General features: G+C 46.1%; 1 protein-coding gene across 3 annotated transcripts in view; it reads left to right on the top strand.

Moving 5' to 3' along the window:
* Positions 1–27,088, top strand: part of RHBDL3 (rhomboid like 3) — a 127,533-nt gene that overhangs the window by 67,052 nt on the left and 33,393 nt on the right. For 2 of the 3 annotated variants that reach the window (XM_075119236.1, XM_048819295.2), the window contains 2 exons: positions 24,182–24,406; positions 25,319–25,467. In XM_075119236.1, coding sequence (XP_074975337.1) covers positions 24,182–24,406; positions 25,319–25,467 — 374 coding nt within the window. The remainder of the gene's footprint in view (positions 1–24,181; positions 24,407–25,318; positions 25,468–27,088) is intronic. The other variant, XM_075119237.1, reaches the window with a different exon arrangement.

Here is a 27,088-nt window from a genome sequence, read left to right as displayed (position 1 = left end):
AGCCAGGGCTTTGTCAAGCCTGACCATAAAAACCTCTAAGGAAGGAGATTCTACCACCTCCCTAGGTAACGCATTCCAGTGTTTCACCACCCTCTTAGTGAAAAAGTTTTTCCTAATATCCAATCTAAACCTCCCCCACTGCAACTTGAGACCATTACTCCTCGTTCTGTCATCTGCTACCATTGAGAACAGTCTAGAGCCATCCTCTTTGGAACCCCCTTTCAGGTAGTTGAAAGCAGCTATCAAATCCCCCCTCATTCTTCTCTTCTGCAGACTAAACAATCCCAGCAACAAGAGGCAGGTTAGGGCGTGGTCCGGCACATGTTGAAGCCAGTGGCAAGCTCTCATTTGCTCCATTGGTGCAGGGGTAAAGAGCTTGGATCCTGTACCATTGAAGTTTTGCCACTGACTCCAAAAGCTGCAATCCTGCTCCCATTATCTCTTTGTGATCTGGTTTCCATGTCAACAACGTAGGAATAAGAGTGGGCTCCTGCCTCACCTTAGTGATGCTTGTTGAAATGCCACGGAGGCCCTGCTGAAAGGTGCTGCATGATCCTGCTGCAGAGTGTCACTGTTAGGGGATGTTTCTCTTGGTCCCCCAGCAGTCCCTCCGTTTTATTACTTACCTGTTGTTTTCTCACTTTAGGCTGCAGGCTCCCTCTGGGTATCCTAGGGTGCCTGAGCTCAATAAACACGAGAAAAGCCTACCAGGGTCGAGCTATCAGGCATCCTGTTCATGCCCTCGGCTGTGGGTGAGCAGGGAGGTGAAATTACCCTAGGATGAGGCACTGAAATAGATCTGTTGGTTTAATCATGCCGTCTTAGCAGCTCCTTGTGTGGTTTTATGTACACCGGGAAATGCAGCAGCAATAAATTGGAATGCTGTTTGGTGAGTGATCACCTCTCCCCGCCAGCTGAAGGCTCATGGACGGAGTGGTTGGTAATACCCCATGTTCAATGGTACAGGATCATGTTTCGCACCCATCTACAGTTTCATGTGTTCAAAGTCCCGTGTGAGCATTTTACTACTTAAGCCTCACAACGCCTTTTTGGGACAAGTATCATTAAACTCCTTTTATGGATGGAGAGAAGCTGAGGCAGAGAGGTGAAATAACTTGCTCAAGGCCGCTCAGACAATTGTTGTTAGCCGTGGGATTAGAACCATCGGCCTTTCTTCAGGCTACCAACCAACATGCTTAGTCCACCCAGACACAAAGCAAATGTGACTGATGGAGCGAACACTAGGAGTCTGGAGAACTATCTGAAATCCATCACACAAAGATCCTTTTTGACCCTGGCACATCATCCCCACTTATAGGAAGGGGAGTTACCTGCAGGTTTTGAAGAGAGGCCGTCCTGAACCATTACTGCCTGAAATGCTTGAACAGAAAGGAAAATGTCATACTTTATGGAGTTAGCTTGATAAGAAACTATTTGGTTTCCTATCACCTCTCCTTTTATCTCCCTCATTAACATATTTGCTCTAGCTAATCAATAGACCCGCAGGGGCTGAAAAGCTAAATTACTTATAAATGGTGCCTCTTTTTCACCTCCCCCAGGCTGTTTAGTGGGTGCTATACATCAAACTTTCCAAGGCTGCTTCTCCTTTCCTCGTCTTTCACTCTCCTTACAAGCTTCATGCCACGCTCTTCCTGGGGAAATAGGCAAAGAGCAACGTAGGAATAATAAAACTGATCGGGAAAAGCATGGATGAGATGGCTGGTTTTACAGCAATCTGATTCATTTGATAGCTGGGCCCTGCCCTGTTTGTTTACAAGCCAGCATGGTCTAGTGATTAAGGCTCTGGCTGGGGAGCTGGGTTCTGTTCCTGCCCCTGTGTGACCTTGAGCAAATCACTTCCCCGCTCTGCTTCTGCTCCCCGTCCACTTAGTTTGTAAGCTCCTGGGGGCAGGGAGGGTCTCTTAGGCACAGTGGGGTCCTGAGCTCGGTTGGGGTCTGTCATGCACATCAGAAGAATACGAAAACATTTCATACATAACCTCAGTTATCTTATCAAAAGACAGGAAGGAAAGCTCGAAGGGCAGATCTGAACAGTCTGTGCCCAGCAGATAGCCTCTTCTCTGGGGTTGCTGAGCTGTGGAAAGGTGTTCAAAGCAGAACTCTTTATACTCCTGGAAGTGACTGACCATCCCTTAGCCAAAGATGTATGTTTCACTTTGGATGGGGGCTGAATGTCCTCAAAGATTGCCCCTTTAATTCCCTCTCACTCACCACATTCACCCACCCACAAAGGCCTCACAGCAAAGAGGGAGAAATAAGCACTGTGAAGCAGAGAGTATCTCTTCCTATGTGTGTGTACAGCTCCTGGCACACCGAGACCCTGATCTCAGTGAGGCTCTCTTGGCCCTACTGTAATACAAGTAACAAAACTCTGCCAAAGAGGATCCGCCCTTTGAAGTTTGAAGACTTGAGCCAGAGGTGGTTCCACTACTTCAATGCAAAAATCCATTGGAAATACCTGTAATCTAATGCCCAAGGTGCATGGACCTGTGAGTGCGATGAACTTCCATCTGGCACAAGCAGTGATAAATCTCCTTCAGGGGAATGGGGTGATATTGGAATAGATGGGGAAATGTGGGACGTTTCATATATTTATAAAAGTTCAACTGCTGGAGAGCAATTTTTCTTATTATCAAGGAAAACCCTGCATGGCAGCAAGAATTATGTTGATGAGCACTTTACAAATAGCTAAAATGGAACGTATGTGATAGACAGATAATACCTGTATTGAAGTCCTTGCATATACGTGTCCTTGCATTCCATTAAAGTACTTTGAAGTCTAGACTGGATACAGTTGTTGCAGTCTTGTGTAGGGAATTACTCACAGCACTGAAGACCCTGGTGCAGTAATAAGTAAATACCTTGTGTTGGGTAATAATTAAATGCCTCTGCTTTTTGCTCTTCTTCTGAGGATTGATTTTCCTATTTCTATGGCTTTCTTAGTGTGATGAATTGATCTTCTTTCAAAGATTGTGGTGATGAATCTGGGGGAGGGAAACATAGATCATCTGTTATACAATTCACGGCCGGGACTTTGAGTGCGGCTGGGTGTTTTTCTATCAATATTTATGAGTGAACACTCTGAACTGTTAAAACATTATTGATTCGTTTCTTGTGTGGCCTCTCAAACAAGTCCACATTACTGTGACTTTATTAGCAGCAATAGCCAGAGCCAAAATAGCACTAACAAAGCTCTAACTATTGGAGGCAGGTCCAGCCAGCTTGGGCAGGTTTCAGAGGCCATGTCTGATGTGGTTGGTAATGTAGGGAATGAAGAAGGAGGGAGATCCCTGGGTTCCTGCGTGTCACAAAAGCAGCTCACGGGTTTCTTCACAAACCTTGCCCACAGGGAGGTTGGGCTGGGTGTGACACTTGCTGTCACTTCCTGAAAGTCAAATAAAAAGCCCCTCGGACAGGAGGTCAAGCACTGGGCTGGGGATCAGGAGACCTAAGTTCTATTTCCACCTCTGCCACTGCAACTTTGGCCTGTCTTTTCCGCTCTGCTGTGTTTCTCCTGCCATCCTTTGCGTGTCTGGTCTCTGTAGATCGTCAACTCTAAGTGCCCAGCACAGGGGAGCATTGATCTATATTGGTGCTGCAGTGACACAAAACATAAATAATCAGAAATCATGAATCTGTTTATCCTGATGGGCTACAACAGAGCCTGGGTATGCACTTATGGCCTGATACCGAGAGGTGCCGGACGCCTGCTGCTTTTACAAACCACGTCAGCAGCTTAGTACGTGGGGCTCCCCGGCCTGACAGACTCCCTGCTGCAGAGCCAGGAACTGAGCCCTGGTGAGAGACAAGGCTTCCTGACTCTGTGGCAGGAAGCCTGGAAGCTCTGGTGTCTCTGACTTTGGGGCACTCTGCTTGGTGGGGCTGCCCCAGGGCCACATACCCCAGAAGCCCAGGCTCCACGGAAGCCCACCATGCAAGCTGGCAGGAAACCTGTCTGTGGTTTGTCAAACCTGATATGTTTTTCCAAAATACTTGAGGTCTAAATCTGTATTTTCTGACGAAAACCTGTTTTGTCAGAAAATTCCTGATCAGCTCCAGTCCTGGATGCATTACAGCCTACCTCTCTCCTTACATACCACCTCTCAGATCAGCTGGGCAGCTTCTACTAATGTCCTTCTGCTCTGGAATTTGCTTCACCGATTGGTCCAGCAAAGCCAAAATTGGCATGACCTTCAGAGCTTGCTTTAAAGCTCATCTTGTAAACTAGACTCTTCCTTGAGAGTGGCAGCTGTGTGCTATGGGGTAACCTGGGAGCAGGTTTCACTGGGATTGAGTTGATGTTTGTCAGTGTGTGTGTTTGATGATGGTCAACTGTCTTTGTCCCCCTCTAGTGGCTCAATCACATAAGAGAGATCAATCTGCAATTGCTTCCAGCTGCCACGTTGGTTTAAGTGGCAGAGGCCTGTACTTTAGAGCTACATGTCCTGGGTGAAATCCAGCCAGGGCGCCATTATGTATGAGATATGGGCCCAGAGAAACTAGGATGGTGGCGTTATATACATCTTAAAATAAATCAAATACATAATTGAAAAGCATGGGTGTCTGTGTAATATAAAGGGTGGGCAAATTCTACTAACATTCATATTCTTTAAACATATTGTTTAAACTCTTTTTGTCCTTTCTGTGTTCATTTTCTGGAGATATTCTAACAAACAAGCTTATTGATTCTGGAATGTTTGTGGAAAATAGTGATCTCTAAGCAAATCTTAGAGGATATTCACAAAAAGCCACATTTAGAATTTAGTATCACACTGGAAAATGTAGTTATTCATCCAATAAGAGACCATAAACATTACCCACATGCCCTGCTTGAATTTTGAATAGTGAAAACTTGCAACAGTCTGCTTCGGAATAATCTACAGACCCCAAAATTACCCCTAGAAATTATTCAGCAAACAATTCAGAATAATGAATAAATTCTAGAACATTAAAGTCTGCTGATGCAGTTCACAGAGTGAAAATCATCAGGTAAATGAATCATTTTGAATGATTTCTCATCTATATGTATGAGAATCACATTGAGTATGTATAAAACATAATACTGCATCATATACGTATTTTATTTATAAAAGAACATGTTTTCAAGAAGCCACAAAGAACAGCAAAAAGCAATCACAAGTGGCTTTTTCTCTGTCTGAGACACTGGGAAGAAAAGCTGCTTGCTGGGAAAACAAATATGTATTTTGTATATTTCTATTATCCAGTTGGTTTTCTCTGGCATAGAGGAGACACTGAAAGTACACAATGAAAGTGCTGGCTGTAACAAACAGCAACAGCTGCAAGAGGAGATAAAGCCCAAAGCTGTTGAATTAACTTTGCTACCTTCAGAGATGAGATGATCCAGAAAGTAATTACAGCTGAGACATTATTTATTGGATTGAACACAACTTGCCTTTGGCAGCCGGGGACCTCGCAGGTCAACTTTTTCACACCATGTCCTGCGATTCCAACAATGCTGAGTAGCAGGGCTACGGATCCCTGTAGAGATGGAGTCTCTGCTTCCTGGCCAAGCATTCTTTCTTTTCTCTCTGGAAACGTGGGACAGATTTGTTACATCAGACAAACCAGGTGACCTGAGAGCCGCACCAGATTCCTCCTCAGGCATGGCAGCAGAGCCAGGGATGGAGCAGCTGGTACAGTGCAGCCGGCAGCTTGGCTTCGGCTATGATACAAAGTAGAGGAGTGATACAAAGCAACTTCCAAGCTACTGTGTTACCTTGTAATACAATAGAGTTATTACCTGGCATCATGCCTTGCGCTTACAGTTTTCTCTTTTATGAAAGTCACTTAGATAGCCATGGCCCCACAATATGCAAGGAAGGTAATTTCAGCCTAAGGCCCCAGGTGCGCTAGAAAAGCTTTGCAGATATAGCTATATCGGCAAACCTCCCAGTGGAGGTGCAGCATATACCTGCAGAAGAGTGCTTTTGTGGGTATAGCTTGCACCATTTCCCTGAACAAAATAAGCTGTATTGGCAAAAGCACAAAATCACACCCCTAACCAATATGGCTATACCAGCAAGTGTCTGCAGTAGACCTGGCCTTTTTCATCAGTGTCTCTGTGTATTGCATTAGCTAGTAGATAAAGTGCAGGTTTAAAAGTCCGGTGGACTTAGGTTCTAGTCCCTGCAATGCCACAGTTATTACTGTGAGAAATGGGCAAGTTCCTTCACCTCTCTGGGCCTGTTTTCCTGTATGTAAAAGGGAGATGGTAGCTACCTACCTCTTCTGTGGCTTGTTTAACATTAGCAAATACTGGCTGAAATCCTCCAGTGGAAGATGTGGCAGAAATACCAGATATTGTTTCATTGTGTTGTCCCAGCTCTTTGATTGAAGATTGTGGAGAGGAGGTGTGTTGTGGGCAACAGCTGTCTCTGGAAGGGACTGGCTGTTTCAACACCCTGGGAATGTCAGGCAAGCTCCTAGAAACAGCCCTCAGTGTGATTTACAAAACGCAGTACAGTGGCTTCCAAAATAAATAGCTAGCTGTAGCTTTGTAGTAACTTTAAGTTGGTGCAGCAACTTTGCTTTGAGCAAAACGTATCCACTAATTTAAACCAGATCCTTTGTTACCCAGGTCTGGGATTAGTGCCCCCAGTCAGAGTCTAGATTTCAGTGGTTTCTCAGAGGAGGCAAATCCTAGCAAAAGGCATTTTTTGTAAACGTAGTGTCAGCTGTACAACAATAATCAAATCACCCTAATCTGAGATTCACAGGTGCCAGCCATAGGTGCTGAAAGTGGGGGTGCTGCCGCACCCCTGGTTTGAAATGGTTTCCATCAAAAACAGGGTTTACGGTTTGGTTCAATGGCTCTTAGCACCCCTATTGTACACATTTTTCCAGCACTCCTGGCACCAACATGTTTCCTCCTCCAGGAAAACAGCCCAGCAGCCTTCCTGCTTCCCATCCTGTCTCCTTTGAATTGCCCAGGCCATGTGCTGGCAGCCTCCAACACCACCTTGTTCTCTTTGAAAGCAAATAAATAAACCAAGGGTAGCATCTGTGGCCTCTGCTCTTCCTGCTCATGCATGACATCAATGCATGCCTAGCTGTCATCAGGGAGAAGGAAAGGCTAGTTTGGGATAGTTCCCCCTTCAATGAAGGGAGGGCGCTATATCAGAATTTGCTATGAGTAATAATACACAGAGATCAGGGCCCTAATGGGCTAGATGCTCTCCATACATAATAAGAGAAACAGTCCTTTTCCTGAAGAGCTTCCAGTTTAGACAAGACAGACAAAATGTGGAAGGGGAAAGACGGGTGAAGTGACTCCCCTGAGGTCACAGTCTAGTTGCTCTAGCAGGCTTTGGGTGCTGTAAAAATAACATTAGCTATAAGAAACTGGGGCCCAATTCCGGTATCCAGCTATGTGTGTTTGTATGAAAAGCTCCAGCCAGAAGGAGAACCCCCCTAGCTCTTCCAAAATCAATGGAGTTGACATTCTGCTGGCTTCCTGTAGCATCTTCCAGCACTGAGCCACAAGACTTAAGGGTCCTGGCCTAAGTAAGCTGTGTGGGCATCTGAACCAAGGTCCATGGCTGGCTGGATAGCAGAGCTAAATAATTCTTCCTTGGTAGCATTTCAGTGCAGCCATTCTGCAGGCAAAAACAGAGGGCCAAAAGTTGGTTCCTGAAATTTAACGGTTAGTATGCTTTTTAAAATGTGCTGGGAAACATCCTCCAGAATTTAATAGAAAATAACTCTTCTATAGGTTTTATGAATCACCATATAGAATGTAATAGACATCAGTAGCCTGGCTATAGAATTTTATAGGTTTGCTCATAAAACCCATAGAAAAGATTTCATGAAATACTTAATACTATTTTGTTTAAATTTTCGTAGGCCTTGTTGGTTCAGGCCTTGATTTAACAAAGCACTTAAGTGGCTATTTGACTGGAACTCAATGATATATAAGCATGTATTTAAAAATAAGCGTATGCATAAGTGTTTCCTGAACTGGGGCCATAATCACTATTATATTCTATAGGACTTTTTGGTGGACTGGGGAATTTAATGAGGTTATGTTGGGACCTTTCCCTTTTGGAAAACTCCTGTAAAACTTAGTAAGGAAGAAACCAACAGAGTTTAACTGAAAATAAAAAATAGAGTTCTATTGAAATTATTCTAAAAACAGATCAAATTGAATAGAGAATTGTGTCCTTTGTTGGATTTTTAAAGCAGTATCTAGAATTTAATGGAGAGCTATAGCGTGGTTACAGAATTCTATCAATTCATTCTAGAGTTCTAAAAACAGATGGCTGCCTCTATGAAATTCTGTCGTGTTTCCCTTTTGGGTTGTAAAAGGCTCTGTGCAGCATGTCGTTTTATAGCCCTTAAAATACATTGTCGTCTTCGAACTTCGTAACCTTTTCCCTCTGCATTTTTTCAGGGTCACGCATTGTTGATAATTGTTCTGTGGACAAAACCTTTTGTTGGCAACTTACGTCACTGGAAGGAACCCTAAAAGCGGCCTCTCTGAGCTCTTCTGTTTTCCCCTTCCAGAGATCTTGGCGATAGCTGCACACCCCCACTATCAGCTGTGTTGCAAATGAAAAGTTCATTGTTTTGGTTTCTGAAAGGATTTTTCCAAGTTGAACTTTCCGCATGTTGTTAGTTTTTAAAGTCAGAGTCTAGTGAAACACTAGATGTAATTTTAAAGGGGTGGGACATGGCTCAAGTGCGGGAGCATTGCACAGCCAGTAGGCACACATGAGACAGAATCCAAGCTGTGCTGAGAACCTCCTGTGAGATGTGGCATCTCCTTCAACTCCCCAGCGCCCCTCCTCGACCCAGGCTCTAACTACTAACTGCACGGTCTCCCCAGTGACTGCCGTCTGACCTGCTTTAGAAGCTTTGTATGTATGTATTTACATTTTTCCTAATATGCTTTCCAAATCACATGGCTAACTCTCCCCCCCCCCCCCCCGCCCCATTACCCTGGTGGTAGCACATTGCTAAGAACAGGGCTCTGTCATGCCTAGCTCTGGTGAGCACTGTGTGTGCTTTCATAGATGTTAGGTCCAGAAGGGACTATTAGATCATCTTGTCTGAAGTCTTGCCTAAGACAGGCCACAGAATTTAGTCCAGTATCAGAGGGGTAGCCGTGTTAGTCTGGATCTGTAAAAATGGCAAAGAGTCCTGTGGCACCTTATAGACTAACAGACATATTGGAGCATAAGCTTTTATGGGTGAATACCCACTTCGTCAGATGCAGAATTTAGTCCAGTTACTCCCATATGGAGCCCAATAACTTGTGTTTCACTAAAGCATGTTTTCCAGACAGGCGATGGAGAATCCACCACTTCTCTTGGTAATTTGTTCCCATTCCTAATGGCCCGCCCCACGCCCCTTAAAAATTTGTGCCTTATTTCTAATTTGAGATTGTCTGGCTTTAACTTGCAGCCTTTGTTTTCTTGTTATGCCTTTCTCCACTAGATTAAAGAGGCCTTTGGTAATCCAATATTTTCTCTGTTGTGGTATTTGCACTCAGTAATCAAGCCATCTCTTGATCTTCTTTTTGATCAACACCAGGCCAGCTTCCTGGGACTGTTCAGATTGGAAATGGACCAAACCTAGGATCTGAACCCACCCACCCACTTCTGGACCAATTTGCTTTGGTTCCCAAGGGGGGGTGTTGTGCTCCTGGCTCCTTATCCCACCTTCAGCGCATCTTTTCTCACAGAGTGAAATCCTGGTTCCATTGGTGTTAATTGGTGTTTTGCCGTTGACTTCAGTGCAGCCAGAATGTCACCCAGCATCTCCGGCATCTGACTGTGCACAGCAGCTGTGCGGGATTTTCCTGAGCATTGCAGCAATTGTTTGGGGGCAGGCAGGGTTCAGTTGTGAGCAACATTAGAGTGAGATGTCCGTAAGGGATGTGGTGAGGCATTTTTATAGGACTTCTGCTTTTGGCTGGAGAATACAGTTCTTTGTGTGTTTTTTTTTCCTGTGCTTCTAGCTTCCTTTTTTACCTTACAGCAGGCCCGCCCATGGGGGAGGGGCAAAGAGGACAATTGCCCAGGGGCCTGGGTGATTTCAAAGGGCCCAGGGGCTGCCGGCTGCCACCACTGGCAGTGCAGCAGAGCTCCAGCAGGCTTCCTGCTCGCCCTCACTCCGTGCCACTCCAGGAAGCAGCCAGAACAACCCTATGGCCTGGGCAGGGGCCAGGGGGGCAGGGCAGGACCCTATGGGGGCAGGGGGTCTCCACGTGCCGCTGCCCGAGTGCCAACTCTGCAGCTCCCATTGGCCAAAGGGAGCTGCCGGGGCGGTGCCTGCGGGCAGCAGTGTGCGGAGACCCTCTGAGTCCCCCACCTAGGAGCCGCTGCCAGAGGGATGTGCCGGTTGCTTTCGGGAGCCACCCAAGGTAAGCGCTGACCCCCTGATCCCCTCCTGCACCCCTTCTGTACCCCACCCTCCTGCCCCAGCCTAGAGACTGCGCCTCGCACCCAAACTCCCTCCCAGAGCCCACACCCCCTCTTGCACCCAAAGTCACTCCCAGAGTCCGACCCTGCACCCTCTCCCGCACCCAAAGTCACTCCCAGAGTCCGACCCTGCACCCTCTCCCGCACCCAAATTCCTTCCCAGAGCCTGCACCCCTCACCCCTTCCTGCACTCAAACTCGGTCACAGAGCCTGCAGCCCGCACCCCCTCCCGCACCCCAACCCCATGCCCCAGCCTGGTGAAAATGAGTGAGCGTGGGGGAGAGCGAGCGACAGAGGGAGAGGGGATGGAGTGAGAAGGGGCAGGATGGGGCATGGCCCCAAAGAGGGGGCAGGGCAAGGGTCTTCGGGTTTGCGCAATTAGACCGTTAGCAGCCCTGTCAGGCAGGCATGCGGAAGCCCTGGCCGTGCTGGAAGAGCGTGCCCAGCAGTGCAGCTGGGAGCTCGCTGGGCACCACCCAGTGCAGGCGCAGCATGGCCCATATCAGGCGGACCATGTCTGCGTAGGCGGGGTGCGTGGGGGCCCGTGGACTGTTCTGCCCTGGGGCCCAGAATTGCTGTCAGTGGGCCTGCCTTACAGTATCTTGATCTGCTTCGCACAAGTTCATTGTTCGGTGATGCAGTGTCCACATTATACTTAGTCAGACTTGGCTTGAGAATCACAATGGGGGGAGGGGCTCTGTATCAGTGAAAAGCTGCTAATAAGAAAAGGAGAAAACCTTAGATTTAATCTTTTGACTTTTTTGGTGGGTCAAATATCACCATGAAGATTTTGTTATCTTTGATGGGGTGAGCTTTTAAGGAGTTACATACCGTAACCCACCTGCAAGACAGTGGGGAGTAGGGAATGATTTAAGCCCTCTTCTTTTGTTTTATGGTACTTGGGAATATTTTGTAGCGCAGTCATAAAAAGGCTATAAATCATATCTCCAGTTTCCTACTATCTGGCTTCTAGGATCTGTGCTTCTATTTAAATAGGCTGATAGTCTGTACAGAAAGATTATATAAACCAGGGGTGGCCAACCTGAGCCTGAGAAGGAGCCAGAATTTACCAATGGACATTGCCAAAGAGCCACAGTAATACGTCAGCAGCCTCCAATCAGCTCCCCCACCCCAGCTCCCAGTGCCTCCTGCCTACCAGCAGCCCTGCCTATCAGCGCCTCCCCCTCCCTCCCTCCCTGGACCTCCCGATTAGCTGTTTCTTGGCATGCAGGAGGCTCTGGGAGGGCAGGGGAGGAGTGAGGGCACCACAGGCTCAGGGGAGGCGGCAGGAAGGGGTGGAGTGGGGGCAGGGCCTGTGGCAGAGCCAGGGGTTGAGCAGTGAGCACCCCCTCAGCACAGTGGAAAGTTGGCGCCTGTAGCTCCAGCCACAGAGTCGGTGCCTGTACAAGGAGCCGCAGATTAACTTCTGAAGAGCCGCATGTGGCTCCGGAGCTAAAGGTTGGCCACCACGATATAAACGTTGCACTGCAGTAACTGGATGTAATTCTACAGTGCAGTAAACCCCAAATCTGTGATTCTAGGGGCACTGCCCAGTAAACCCCAGGGTTGCCCAAATGAGTCACGTCTCCGACGAATTCTTTCCCTAGACACTAAAACACCATTCCCTTTCCAGTGACCATTTTACGTATAAAAGACCTTTTCTGTAAAAACTGGAATCTGTATCTTCACAGTTCCCGCAACCAGGTGTAATTTCCATTGGGCAGGATCTTCTCGTTCTTTCTAACCTGCAGATATTCAGTGTAGAAAACACTGAGTTTTTTTAGCCCAGTTTCTTCTCTCCTTTGCGCCTGTGAGTGATACCTGCTGGAGAAGGGCAGCCTCCTGCACTGTCCCTCAACCCAGCTTAATTATTAACCTCATGGAGGACCTTCAGCTCCACCATGCAAAAACACTTAAATCACTCCATTTCTCTTTGGCTGTCTTGCTGGCTGGGCACACAGGACTCCTGGCTAACATCCAGAGCTATAGTAGTAAATACTGGGGGTGAGGGGAAAGAAGAGAAATAGTTCTGGAAGGGGTATAAAACCTCATGTTTCATTTTAAGCCAATCTCTAGCTCTTAGAGGGTAGAAGATTTCCTCAAGGGACAGATGATCCCGCAATTGACGGCTGCAGGATTTCATGCACCTTGCTCTGCAGCCTTTGGTGTGACAGATGTCAATCGCACTGGCCACTGTTGGAGAGGAAGATTCTGATCTAGATGGGCTACACATCTGATGCAGTGTAGCAAACTTTGATCAGCCTCTGACTTCCTATGCAGCCTTGGGCAGGTCATTTAATTGTTCTGTGCTCAGTTTACCAATCTGTAAAGCAGGGCAGATACCCCGCTCGTCAGTGTGTGTCACATGTCCCCCTCTGTGCCTAAGCCACAGAGAACATGGACCTGTTACAACTTTCAGCTTGACAGCCTGACTCTTGAGCTTGAGCTGTAAAGACTCATGCAGTTAGCTCTGGAGGTCCCTGGTTCAGTCCCTGGTGTTGGTTGAGATGGTGTCTGCCCCGTAAGTGGGGGCCTATCCAGGATCCAAACTCTTGGCCTTAAAAGCTTGGGATAATCTTCCTCTGTCCGGAGGAAGTATATAACCTACTGATGAGTGTGTGTTCCTTGTTCTGCCTAGCTAGAGGAAGTGAGTCTGTCACAGTCTGCATAGCACAGAGGGGACACTGTAACAAACATTGATCAGTGGGTCTCAAATACTGTCCTCCTATTTGGATGGGGTGGGAAGACCTCAGTCACGTGAAGGTGAACTTACAGCACTGGGAGATACTTGTGGGGAGAGAGTGCTATTATACTGTTTACCGCAGCACCTATCGGGGCGGGGAGTGAGGGGGGCGTTTAAAGACACCAGTGACAAGTAGGCACCCAACCCCTATCGAAACTCGCATAATGGGAGTTAATAAAATTCTGTATAGGGGGAAGATTTTCAGTGGCAGTGAGCCCCATTGGTGTGTATATTATGTATGTCCAATACATAAAACATAATGCTTAGTGCATGATTCGTATGTCATTGCTGACATACAAAGTGCTGCATGCATCCCATTATATGAGCTGTCATGGGGCTGTGCCAGGATTTTGAAATCTAATAACTGGGATACAAGAGGTGCTGTCTGAGCACGCTCAGCTTGTGTGTCATTTTGAGCCCATCTGATACATGGTATATGCAGCAGCAGATGAGACAGTCTAGTAACTGATCATTACACTTATTAGAGTGGAACTTGGCATAGGAATTTCCATCCTAAGCCATGATTTCTCAGCTGTTTCAAATCACTTACAGCTGAAACTTGATACACAAGATGTCAAGTTAAATGGCCATTTTAATTTATTCATATATATGTATAAATAAATAAAATTATGAAATGGTATAAATACATTTAAAAAAAGTTCAGTCACTTCAGAAAATTAAATCTGGGCTCTTTTCAGCTCAGAAGTCTCCACTCCCTCAACCTTCTTCCCAACAGCTAAACCAAAAATGAAAGGTCACAAGTTTCTGGTGTGTCAGTTGGTGTTGGTGCTTTGGAGAGACATTTGAATAAAGACATTAGGCCCCCATGCTGCAAGCATTATACACTTGATTAACTTTGAAACTGGTGGGAATACTTATGGTAGTAAAGTTAAGCATGTGTAAGTGTTTGTGGGAACGGGCCTAAGAGTTGTATAGAATGTGTTTTCTCTTGCTATATGCCTGTAGCCAGGCTACAGCATTGCTGTAATATAATTGGGTCTGAAGGCTGTGATTGCTAGAATTTACTGTGAAAGCAGTTACTTGTATCCCTCCATTCAGCGGCGTTGAGATGCTTCACCTCTTGTCATTGTCCCATGAGCAGCACAACTTACCATCTGAAACTGAGTCTTCTAAGTTGGGGGGACATGATGGTCTGAAATATTTATTGATCCAAGGCCAGAAGGGACCACTGTGATCATATCAGCTGTTCTCCCAGAGAACACGAGCCATGGAACTCCCCCAAAATAATAATAATTATTAGTAATCATTTCCTGAAAAAATCCTTTACTTTAAAAATAATAATATTTGAAGTGTATAATTCCAAGGTAGGAGAGGAATTATTTGGATGCTGTTCAAAGGGAATTCACTAGAAGGGATGAAATTATGTGCTGAAAAGGGAAACCTTAGGAGATGTATTGAAAGTGAGACCTACCAACTGGGTATGTCTCTCTCAAGGGAAGGGTGGATGTTCTAGAGCTTGGGACATTTAAAATTAGTGAAGACAAAATACTGAACAGGGAGCAATCCTGCGCTGGCTGGGAAATGGACTAGATAACTGATTAGATCTTCTCCAGCTGTAATTTCTATGATTCCTCAAATTAAAAATCCACTGCCAGGTTAAAGAAAAGACCTTGGTTTTTCCTTTGTGACAGTGGAGGCTCTCCAGGAAGGTGTTCATATGTTAATATGAAAAGGCGGAGGATGTGAAGCATATGTGGGAAATGAAATTGATGTTGAGCTGTGTGCTTTGGAGAGAGCCTACGCATATCCACTGTAGAGCTTTGTGGAAGTGTGGGATGAGGGAAGGAAATAAGTGTGAATCTTGAAAGCAAATTGATTAGAAAAGCAGCATTTATGAGTAAAGTGGGTTATAAAACTGAATCTGATGGAGGCTTTTAAAAGGCCTGTGTTAACCTCTCCTATTTAGTGCTTTGTCTCTGGGAGAATCCTATGGGGCAGGGAGGCTGAGCAAATTGCGTGTCACAGTGTGTTGGATGTGTTAAAAGTAGCCAGGTTAGGCTCAGTGGGCAAAAGTTGACGCTTTTCCAAGGCTCTTAGGGGCAGAAAATTGGGCTGAAAGCAGCCCTCTTTGTGGTATTTTGGGACTCCTCTAATGGATTGTGCCCCTCATAAGTCAGGGGACTGGGGCAGCTGCCCCTGAAAAGATCCTTTCTTTGGAAGAGCTGCATTAGTAAATTACTAGCTGTGAAGGGGATGTACCACAGTTGTGATATTAAATGTATATGTCAGATTTTTCTTTCTCACTTTTCTCTAGGATGGTCCCCCAATACCAGAGCTGCTGCTAGTGAGACGTGGGTCTCCTGAATCTCTAAGATTCAGTTTGAGTTTTGGATAAAGGTTCAGGGTGGGAGGGAACGTCCTATTTGAGGTGAAGTAGTTCATTAATCCCTAGTTAAAGGGATTTCTCTAATAGATTTCAGCAGAGACAGGAGCCAAGGGACAGGTAGGGACGAGAACATTGAAGTTTTTTTGGCCCATAGCAGCTCCCATTTAGGCACCTAATGAAGTGGGTCTGATTTTTCAAAATGCTCAGTACCCAGAAGCTCCCATTGTGGATCTTGTGAAAAGCTGCCTGTAATATAATATTTTGACGCTTCCAGATTTTCAAGTTCAGGTTGACCCAAAGCTCTCGATCTGAAGTCATGGGGAAAGTTGGTTCTAGATTGGAATGGCGCATTTGCCCATCCTTACAATGGCTTGAGTGTTTGTAAATCCTTGATCTTAGAAACAGTTCAGATCCAGATCCAAGTGGGCATAGTTTAGTCCCTTTTCTAGAACGGACTCAACACAGCGCCCCAGACATTGAGCACTCTGAAAGTGGGGAGATATTCAGAGCTAAACTCTGGGCTCCATTTTGTCTGGGATGTTTATACCGCAAGGAACCCACTTGCCATCAGAGGTGAGCTGTGTGCCTACAGGTTCAGAGCTCTGCCACCATTACAGGCCTGTGCCCATTCGGCTGTTTGCCAAAGGAGGTTTCTTTCTCCCTTGCATCCTGAATAATAGAGAGCCATTTAGAGGAGACTGAGCCCTGAATGAGTGTGTGGCTTTTGTTCCTTTTTCATATAATACTTTATACACCCATTTGCCTGCAGCTTTAATATCATGCTCGTTAAAGAAGCTGCAGATTAGTTGCACGAAGAGAGGATGGGGTAGCCTGCCCTGTATTTCTGGATCCGCAATAATGTGTGAGCCAACAATGGACTCAGTGTTCTTTCAGCTGGTGATTAAATGCTTGGCTCATAAATACCAATATTATATAACCTCCAAAATCAAGTAAGTAAATTGTGACCATATGGGAGGCTCTGTTTGGGAAGATTGGATTCTTCCAAAGAAAAAACAGGCTTCTCATCCAGCTTCAGTCCAAGCAGAAGTAGTTACTTAATCTGCTGTTTTTCTGTCTGTCTCTACTGCCCTGGGTCCCAGCTTTCTCAGGGGACGGAAGGAGTTCATGAAATTAATGTCTGATCCAAAGTCCCATTTACTTCAGTGGAGTTTGGATCATGTCCTGAGACTTCTGCTGTATCCCCACTCAATGGCCCTGGATCTTGGGAGCTCTATCGTGCACTGGAGCATTTGCACGTGACTGGGCTGTGACTATAATCAGGGTCCAGCATGAAGGCTCTTTATCTTGGGGCCTGATCTGAACAGAGGCTCAGTACACACAACCAGCCCCCTCCAGCAGAAGTCAAATTCCCAGCAGTAGGAATCTTGCCATTTTTCATCCTCCCCAAGTCCTCTCCCCAAGCTTTTCCTTCTCTGTCTCCCTCCTCCATTGAAAATTGAGCCCAGTGTCTTTCATGACAATCTGCATCCTTGAAATGCTGTTAAATAATGCCTTTCTAGAGCAGCCAGCAGCAGGAGAGGAAAGCGAGGACAGGTAACGGAAAATAGAACTGTTTACAAGTGAGATTTGATTGAGAGACCGGGAGATACCTGTGGCAGTAGCAGCAGAGGAGAAGGCTTTCATGCCAGTAGCAGTGAGATTGTCGGAAAAGACTGCTATGAGCAATGGATGTGGGGACTAAGATGAGCAATGGATGTGGGGACTAAGAAGAGGCAAGGGGCCTGACTCCGCGCTGCCCTGCATCTTGTGTGCCTGTGCTGAACGGATGTAAAGTGCTACTGTTGTGGTTTGGTAGCATTGTACACCCACTCCACCAGGGGTAAATGGTGACACAAGATGCAAGGCTGCGGGGAATGTGTGTTGGGCTGGAACAAGTCCCCACCAAGAGCAGGCGCACAAGTTGCGCAAAGGCAGGTTCCTAGAACAGTGACGCTGCATCAGGCACCTGGAAGGGATGTGCTGCCCTTCCCTAGTTCCCGTCAAAGGGGTCAGCTCACCCAGCCCTAGAGAGCCATGCAGCCAAGGGGAGCATCCAGGTCCGGGGACACCCAAGCAGGAGAAGTAGTGAGCTGCCACCATCTGCTTATTTGTGACAGCTCTGGGCAATGCCCCACCAGCAACTCAGGGGCTGCAAACAGACACCCCCCTGCCAGAAATGGGCAGCTGCCCCATTGCCTCCATTCGTCTCTCTGGAGTGATAGTTTTACACATGGAGAGCTGGGAGAAGATCCACTGGAGAGCGAGTCAAAAAAATATCCCGAGAGAAAGAAGAGCTCTGCATGTCCTCTCCTGGGCTCCGTAATGTGCGTCTTATGGCAGGGGTGGTGCTGAAAACATTGTCTCCATATTAATTAACTGAGGTTCTGGGCCAGACTCATTCCTGGTGTGAAGCTGCTGATTTCAGTGGTGTGACGGCTGGGGTGAATTTGAACCCTCTGTCTGTATCCTGAGCTGTAATCAGCCATTACACACTCATTACACACATGGAGAGGTGGCACACCATAAACCATCTTCTTACCTTACCAAATCCCTTCCAACCTCTGTGTGAAGAGCCAGCAAAGCTTCTAGTTCTTGGAAACCCAGTAGAATGCACTGAAGCAATGCAAGACTGTTACTCCACTTCATTTGCAATTGCTTTTATTGATTAAGACCCTGTATGCTGAATATCAGATACCTCCTCTTTCAAAGGACCACATTTGGCCCTTGCAAGAAGACAGATTCCTTGCCCTATCTACTTTGATCCCATAGCCCTCTGTCTGAGTTGACTATAAGTGGGTAATAGCAGAGCACTTGGACAGATATCACCTTATCTTTCTATAAATCCAAATAAATAAAATTCTGAGGCTTCTCAGCACAATTTATTGGCAACTGGAGTCCATAGACCCAGGATTCCTGTTCTAAGCACAGCCCTTGTTGTGAAGACAGAGGGTAGAATGATAAGAGAACAAGTCGGCACAGACTTTTCATAGAATGATTCAAGGACAAAAGCTGCTCACATTACTCACACAAGTAGTAGTGAAGTGGCTTGCTTGTGTGACTGAGGGGAGCAGGAGTTAGCCCTACACCTTGCACTGTTTGCACCTAAATCTAGTTGACAGCAAAATAGAATCAGAAAATCCTCAGCAATTTAAAGATATTTTAGGGTTTTCACAAAGATAATGGAGAATTAGTTCACCAACTGTTGTAAAAGATGCTAAATGGATAGAGTCCCATTGCTGTGTCTGTTTGAAAGGGCCCAGTATAGCCTCCTGCAGCAGAGCGAATATACTAGAGGGACAAGTTCTTTTACATGCGTTCTAAAGAAATCTACGTAACGGGGAAACAATCATTACTTGTTTAATACAGTTTTGCCAGTGCAGTGTGTTTTCTAAAATGCCACATTTCTTTAATGTATCTTTTTTAAAAAAAAAAGTCCCCAGGAAAATTAGATTAAAAACATGTTTTTTTTATACATCACCCATTTAAAGCTAGTTTAACCGAGATTAAAGAACATCCCATTACTAAGGCCAGGTCCAAATGGATACTTTAAAAGCCAGTTAGAATACTGTGTGGAATGTAAATATAACTGCCAGAGAGCTAGAATGACACTGTAAATGTCGAAGAGACCACTGTCGCTAACGTTTCCTAGCTGGGTAGAGTGGGGCTGTCTTTGCTATTTGCACCTGTCGTTGAATTAGCACATTTGTCTCAATGGCTGGGAGGGAAGAAGAGCGGAGGGGCTGCTCATTACTGTGTGTGACGGTAACCGAATTCAGTGCAACTCCTCCTCCTTTTTGCTGTTCCTGCATGTGGGCTCCTTATAGGGCTTGGTGGGGAAGAACAGTGAAAGACTCAGGCACAGGTACTGACTTTTCTTTTTCCTGGTGGGTGCTCCACCCCCACTCTGCTACGAGGCCCTGCCTTTGCTCTGCCTCTTCCTGCCCTCCTCCTACCTGCCCCCCCTCCCTTGAGCACCTCCCACCAGCCTCTGGCTGCTCCACGGCCAGCTCCGGGGCCTGTCAAACAGCTGATCTGTGGGCCAGCCCCGGGGGCCGCAGAATCACTGTGGCTGGTGGGTGCTGAGCACCCCTCTGTTTTTTTGTTTTTTTTTCCGTGGGTGCTTGAGCACCGAGCACCCACAGAGTCGGTGCCAGTGGACTCAGATATTCTCTGGAGAGATGTCAGGGCACTCTCTGAGGGTTTTCACTCTCTCATGATGCCAACATTTGCCGCTTTCCAGCGATTACCAATTTCTTTTGTCTTTTTACCATCCAGATGTGATTGAATACGGGAACACCTCATAGAGCTAAGGGACCGTGAACACAGGTAGCGATGGGAACAAAGGGGTCTCATCTTTGGTTCCACTGAGCAAGTAGCTTCGCTAAGAGCTTCTATTTCTGCTTGTGTGTGGAGCTTGTGTTTAACCTTCGTCTCCTGAAAAAAAATGCTGAACTCTCTACTCGATGGTAGCAAGTGCAGTGCAACCTAGTAATCAGAGAAAGATCCTGGGATTCAGGACTCCTGGGTTCTAATTCTGGTTCTACCACTGACTTTGCTGTATTGCCTCCAAGCTCCTGTGTGAAAACTGGGCATAAAAATGTCCAGTTCTCGGGTAGATTGTGGGACTCGGTTCATGCAGGGTGGGATTTGCAAAAGCTCTTTGCATTGTCCAACTCTGCCCACGGGAGTCAAGGAGTTTTACCAGAGACTTCAGTAGGAGCAGAGTTAGGCCAATGCTGAGCACTTTATACTGCCCTTCCTGTTGTGCTTGGCTGGACAGTGCTGTATCATTAATTGGTTTAATACTAGTGCACTGCAGGACTTCTGAATTCACATTCCTGTGCTGAATGCAACTGTATCCTTGTCACGCTTGGGAATCCTATGCCAGTACAGTAAGGATGAAATCAGTCCCTATTCCAAAGCTGAATAACAATTGCAAACAAACCATCTATGGCAAAACCAATGCTGGGGCCTCTCGTGTTTCCAAACTGACTCCCCCCTCCCCCGCCCCCTCCCACCAATCTCTACAATGGTGATATGTATTGTCAAGAGAGAATGTGATCATTTGCCAAGGGCTGGCAACACTGCTCAGTTCTAAACTCTAACTATCACTTTCTTTTGTTGAATATGGAAACAATGGTTTTCTGTGATTGTAGGTTGATGTAACATGGTGGGTAGTGGTGCATATTGTGGTAGTCAGGAAAATGAGTTGTTAACACATCACTGCTAAGCAGAGAGAGGTATCCGCAGCATTTGGGGCCTGTTAAGTTTCTCCATACTCAGTGGGCAAACACACACTTTCAGCCGGAATTACTATTTGGTTTTGATTGCACAAAGAGTGAAGCAAGAGAGAACAGAAGTAAAGTCTCCGCCAGAGAGCACACACTGACAGTCTGTGTGGCGCTGAACACAAAATAGATGCCTGCTTCTCCAGACAGTAAAGTCCTCAGCATTTTAAATGTGCTTTACACAGGAAACGGGGGCATGTCAGCACATCTCTGCCACAAGTAATCCATAGCTAAATACACTTCGTCAACATTAAGTAAAGACTTATTTGCTGGGACAGAAATACTGGGTGAGATTCTTGACTACTGCTTCAGCCCCTTTATCCTGAGTAAAAGGTCTGGAGTGGCATAAAGAGGTTTGAAAAGCCTGGGATCCAACTGGGAGGAGGATTCCTGCACCACAGGAACACAGCTGTAAGGCTGCCTTCTGAGGACCCCTTGGCAAGCTCTGGTTTAGGTTGTATTCCAGGTCCAGGACAGGCAGGGTGCATCGTGGGCAGAACCACACACACAACCCTACAGAGATTCTGGGCAAATAGGATCCTAGAGCTGTCATTACACGGGAGGCCACACATGAGGTTTGAAGCCAGCTTAGCCCTCCCTCTCTTTGGGGTATCTTTGCCCCCCTTACAGGGGCAGCACAGAATCTTGCCCAAGCTGTTGGCTGGCCTATTACATCACCCACATCCTTTTGCTGCACTCTGCATCTTCTGCTGAAGGCCGGAGACGTTGAATAAGGTTGTTGGCAGTGTGTGTATTTACTCAGTGTGGTGTCCATGGCCCTTTGATGAACCCACTGACCTGCCCGGGATTGTAAAACTTGCATCTGCCTTCGTTGGAAACACTCATAAAAAGGGTGGAAAGAAGAAGCAGCTACGACTTCTTTTTGGCCAGCCCACACCGCTGCTTGTAGCCATTGGTATTCTGTGTCACGAGGCGCGAGAACTAGTTGACGTTTTCCTTTTATTCAGTGAAGAGCAGCTGTCTGAGCTAAACCGAAACATCCCCAAAAATAATTCACTTCAACATTTTTCACTGAAAAATGTTGTCATGAAAACTTTCATTTTGAGTTGAAAAATTGTATCTAGATTTTTGAAAACAAAAATAAAATTTTTTTTGGGGGGGAAGAGGGTGGAATTTTTCTCCATTTCCTACTTTGACTTCCCAGTGAGTGTGAGGCAGAAATGGAGGGATAGTAAGAAAAGGAGAGAAAGGAGCTCCCCCTCCCCCACCCCAGTTGTACAAGCATGGTAATGAAAGTGCAACAACTGTGATGCTGGATCTCAGTGTGTGTGCACGAGGCTCAAAAAAACCATGCCAGGCTACTAGGTGGTCACCCAAAATGGCCCAGAGCTCTGCCTCACAGCAATTAAATCCATGTTGCTTACTGCAATGATCCGTGGGCTTGAAGCAGCTTGGAACAATTACGCAACAGCCTACGCGTGCCTGAAAGCACAAGGTTCAGGCTTTGCCATCTTGAGGATGTTAGCCAAAACCAAAGTGATCTAAGAACCCAGAGAGGCCCGTGCTGTTGAACTGTATTTCTTTTGTTCAGCGCTGGAGCAGATGTTTTTGGATTACGAGGCTGCGAAAATGCAGTAAGTTAGGGGAAAGGTCCGCAGCTTGGCTTTTGGCTAGCGCGTAGTGCTTTCTTGCCGCTTGTAAGGTGAGGAGAGGGGGTCAGTTCTGCTGCACTTAGATTAGGCGGGAGTGTAATACTCAAGCATGAACAATAATGGGAGGCTGTAATTGCTTGGAAGGCAGGGTGCGTGCACTCCTAGTTTATTGTCAGCAGCTTATCACATGAGAATTAAAATTACGATGTCTCCCTTAAAAGAGCCTTGTTTCCAGCTCTAGTAGTGTAGCTGGGATGCTGACAGCTGTACGTGTGTGTTTTCTGTGCTGAGCGTTCCACTTGCACTTGTGTGACTTTCCTTTTTCGTTTCAGTTTTTGCAAATGCATCTTGATTGCTAGTGAGTGGTGCTAGCTCGAGAGTCCTCCACTCGGGCCACAGAACAGGCCTCAGAGTGGGCAGTGGAAACTGCATGCTTCCCCTAAGACAGTGCCCGACTGACATGCCTCGAACCTGCCCGGGAGGGGACTCCCGTTAGGGCTGTGAAGGTAATTCAGTCTCACTGGCCCGGTTTTGTCCTCCGCCGGTCTGCTGGTAGTTTTTGAGATGTGACACCTGTTCACTCAGAACTGGAAGGAGTCCCTCAAATTCACCTCACTGCATATGTAGTATTTGTCCATGTAAAAGCCTGGCTAATGCAAAATCCACTCCCCCACAATCTCCCTCATCCACAAACAAATGTGTTCACTTTCTAATCCCACAGAACCAAGGGCTCATCCAGAGAGAAAACCAGGCATATTATATAGCAGCTATGTGATGCTGCTGTGCAACAGGTTTGTTTGCCATGCAGGCCAATTATTGCTTTGCCAGGTAGTTAGGGCCTGATTTTTAAGACAAGTTAGACACACATTTCCATATGCCTAATTTGTGAGTGCAAGTGCTTTTATTGTGCGTGCAAACTGGGAAATTGTGTGCTCAAAAAGATAATAAGTTTAATGCTGAACATATTCAATCATGGTAATTGCATATGCAAATTAGTCACACAGTTGTAAGCCCAAACTGCCTGAAAATCTGCCCCGCTATTTGTTATAGTAACAATTTAAAAAAATCACCAACAACATTGCAATCTTATAATAGCTAGGATTCTCTGAATATTAGTTAAATCTGTTGTCTACTGTAGCTAGTGTGATCATTTTGGTACACAATACAAGTTTAGTATTTTCCCTTTGAAACTCTGTGTAAAATCTGCACTCAACTGCTGCAAATTAGGAACACAGTTGTTAGTGATGTGGTGCCATAAATGTATATGTCATTTACGACATAAAACGCATGTCCTGAAGAGCTGGAAAGGTATGAGTACATAGGTCACAGGTTGAGCCACAGTGGGAATGCTTCAGAAATCTCGTGAAAACCCACCTGATCATGAAGGAAGAAATGGAGGATGCTTAATGTTTGTTGTTTGACAGCTAGTTCCAAAGGGAAGTGAGTCAAAAGATTGATAAGGGAGCAGGCCATCAGGAGTGGGAAGGGCTACGGGACTTCCTGACCGTCAAAGGGAGTTCATATTGCCCTGGTCAGACAGAACTCACTGCCTCATGATAGTCACAGACTCTGATCTTCTGGATCCCGCTGCTCCAGCCTGGTAACATTCCCCACAGACAGACACACTGAGCCTAGGCTCACAAGGCCCCAGGTGGGTAGTACTCCCACCTGAGAAGTTGCACTGGCCCATGTTTTGGGCTCATGTTTTTTCCCTTTTCTCTTTTCAGATGAGCAACAAAAGGTCCAATAGCTTCCGCCAAGCCATTCTGCAGGGGAACAGGAGGCTGTGCAGCAAGGCACTGCTGGAGGAGTCGGGACTAAGCCTGTCCCAGAGGCTAATTCGACATGTTGCATATGAGACCCTGCCACGCGAGATAGACCGGAAGTGGTACTACGACAGTTACACCTGCTGTCCTCCGCCCTGGTTCATGATTGCCATCACCATTGTAGAGGCAGGTATCCTACTGCGCCGCTCCTGAAAACCCCTCCCAGAGCGCGAGCAAGCATAGGGAGACTGTTATCCCACACGTACAGACCTTGGCTCTGCCAATGCACCTGCCTCTCTTGAACCCGCATTGACGCTGGGGCCACGCTCTGTGCTCATTTGGAGATCTGCGCGAATAGGGACTAGGGTGAAACTAGCATATTGGCTTTCACATGTAAATGGGAGATTTGGAACCGAGGTCTCCAAAAGCAGAAGTCTAGGTCGTTCATCTGATGCTTTCCACTGCATGAGCTTCTGGTGCGGGACCTCAGGACAGCTTCAAAGTTCTGCTGAGGTTAGTTGTCAGTGGGCCATTAGGCAAAGGGTGGTGCCAGTGGAAAAGCTAAAACCTCTTGCGCCTTTCATCCAAATCCCCTTCAGCCTTTGAGCTAGATAAATTTTGGTTTCTGTGGAGCTTTAGAAGGAGACAATACAAAGCAAGGTTCTGCACGCATGCTAAAGACTCTGGTACCTTTCATAAGGGGTAGGTGCTTGCCTTATCATTCTTCAATAAAACATGTCCTTACCCCTCCGCTTTCCTCACTTCCCTGCTCATGGGGTCTGCATTTCAGTGATGCTGTCCGGATGCAGTTTGTCAAGTGCTTTTGGGTCCTTTGCAGTGAAAGGTTGTATGTAGATTTACAATTTTGTTTGGTTTTGAGGCCTTTTTTTTAAAATGCATCTTAATTGGAGTTTGTTAGTTCCTCAGAGTAGGAACCTTGTAATCATTCATGTTTGTAAATGGCTAGTACTCTCATACTGCTATATAAGCATGTTGTGATAGCTGGGGGAACCTATTGCACAAGTTGGATATTGAATTGTAGTTTATTTCTGTGGAGGGATGGTGTTCATTAACTGAGGAATCTCCCTGCTTTTCTAGGTTGCCTTTTTTCTTTACAACGGAGTGGTATTAGACAGATTTGTGCTGCAAGTCACCCATCCTTTATACCTGAAGAACTCATTAGTGTATCATCCTCAGCTCCGTGCTCAGGCTTGGAGGTACCTAACCTACATATTCATGCATGCCGGGTGAGTACTTCACAAATTTCAGAGGGTCCCCACAGCTGAGTTTCCAGAGAGAGAGAGATTGACTTGAATCAGTTCAGAACTGGATTTTATAAAAGATTTTTCAGTTGCAAATGGCCATTCTGTGAAGTAGAACAAATCGCATGCTGTTGAGGGACATGGTAAAATACTGGGCTGTTGTTCAGATGGGTTACCTTCAAAGTCCTTGTACTGGAGGAAATGGCACTAGTGATTCGATAGGTGGTGCGTGTCTCTCACTACTGAGCCAGTGACCCCGACATACATATCTGGGGCTATGTAGCTCTGCGCTTCCCCAACTGTCCATTTGCCCAATTTTCCCCAAGTACAACTAGGTGGATATTGGAGAAGAAATCTGCAAAAATGTAGCTGAATTTTTTACCCAATTTGCCACATTTGGCTTTGAGATGAAATCTGGTCTTATAGCTAAAGTACTGGATTGGGTTTCAAGAGGTCTGCGTTTTAGTCCTGACTCTGCCACAGACAGCCTGTGTGAGCTTGGGTGAGTTGCTTAATCCCTCTGTGCCTATAATCTATAATTACTTAATAATATTTTGCTATCTTATTGTATTTGGTGGCACCTAGAGGCCCCAAATCAAGATTGGAGTCTCATTTTGCTAGGCTCTGTACAAACACACAGTATGAGACAGTTCTTACCCTGAAGAGGCAACAAGACAGACAGACAATCAGAGCGGAAATTGAGGCACAGCATGAACGGACTTGCCCAAAGTTACACAGGGAGACTGCAAGCTCAGCTGGGAACAGAATCCAAGTCTTATGAATCCCTGTTTCCTGCCCAGTGTCCCATTCCCTGGACCTCTCTACCCCACAGGGGTTTTATGAGGCTTGCTTAATTGGTGTTTGTGAAGTGCTCAGATGCCATAGTGATGACAGCACCACAGAAAAGCCTGTAAACGGCTGAAATGTGCATGCTCCTTCTGTGTGTGTGCGGGCCAGTGATCTCTCTCTTTGCAAATGTCTGGATAGATAAGTTGTGGTTTTTCCCTAAATTTTTCATTGGAAATATCACCGTGACAAATTTCTCTGTGATAGTTTATAATTTGAACCTTACAAGGAAATGGCTAGAGACTCTTCCTTTTTTTTTTTTTCCCCCCCTTACATGAAAGATTAATGGAAATCTAATCAGTGGTGCCCACTAAAATGCTGAAAAGATTCATCTGATGTTCCTAATTTGCTAGTGAATAGCTCCCTAAACTTCTCTCCTCAGCTCACAATTGGTCTTGTGCATAAGATCTCACCCAGATCTTTCAAGTAAACATCATGTAAATTTCCTAGGAGGAGCCAATTTTGTTTGAAAGACAGGGCAAAAAAAGAAAAAATTAGAAGAAATTTCCAAAACACCTGTGTCTCCTGCATGCCATGGCCCTCCAAAAACAGCCTTGTCCAAACACATCTCCAGCTGGAGGGTGGTGAGGGCAGATAGTGGGGGGCAGAGAAAGAGACACTTCTACTGGACAGGACACAGACCACACATGCAAAATGTGAAGTGGAAAGGTCCATCTTTGAGGAACTCAAGCAAGGATGAGGGGAAAATTGGCCTTGTAACAGAAAGTTACTCTCAATCTTAACTATTGAGCAGCAACCC

The sequence above is a fragment of the Caretta caretta genome, chromosome 14 (assembly GCF_965140235.1).
Source record: "Caretta caretta isolate rCarCar2 chromosome 14, rCarCar1.hap1, whole genome shotgun sequence".
In the NCBI taxonomy this organism is placed as follows: domain Eukaryota; kingdom Metazoa; phylum Chordata; order Testudines; family Cheloniidae; genus Caretta; species Caretta caretta.
Note: the sequence above shows the minus strand (reverse complement) of the source record. Positions and strands in the feature narration are given on the sequence as shown.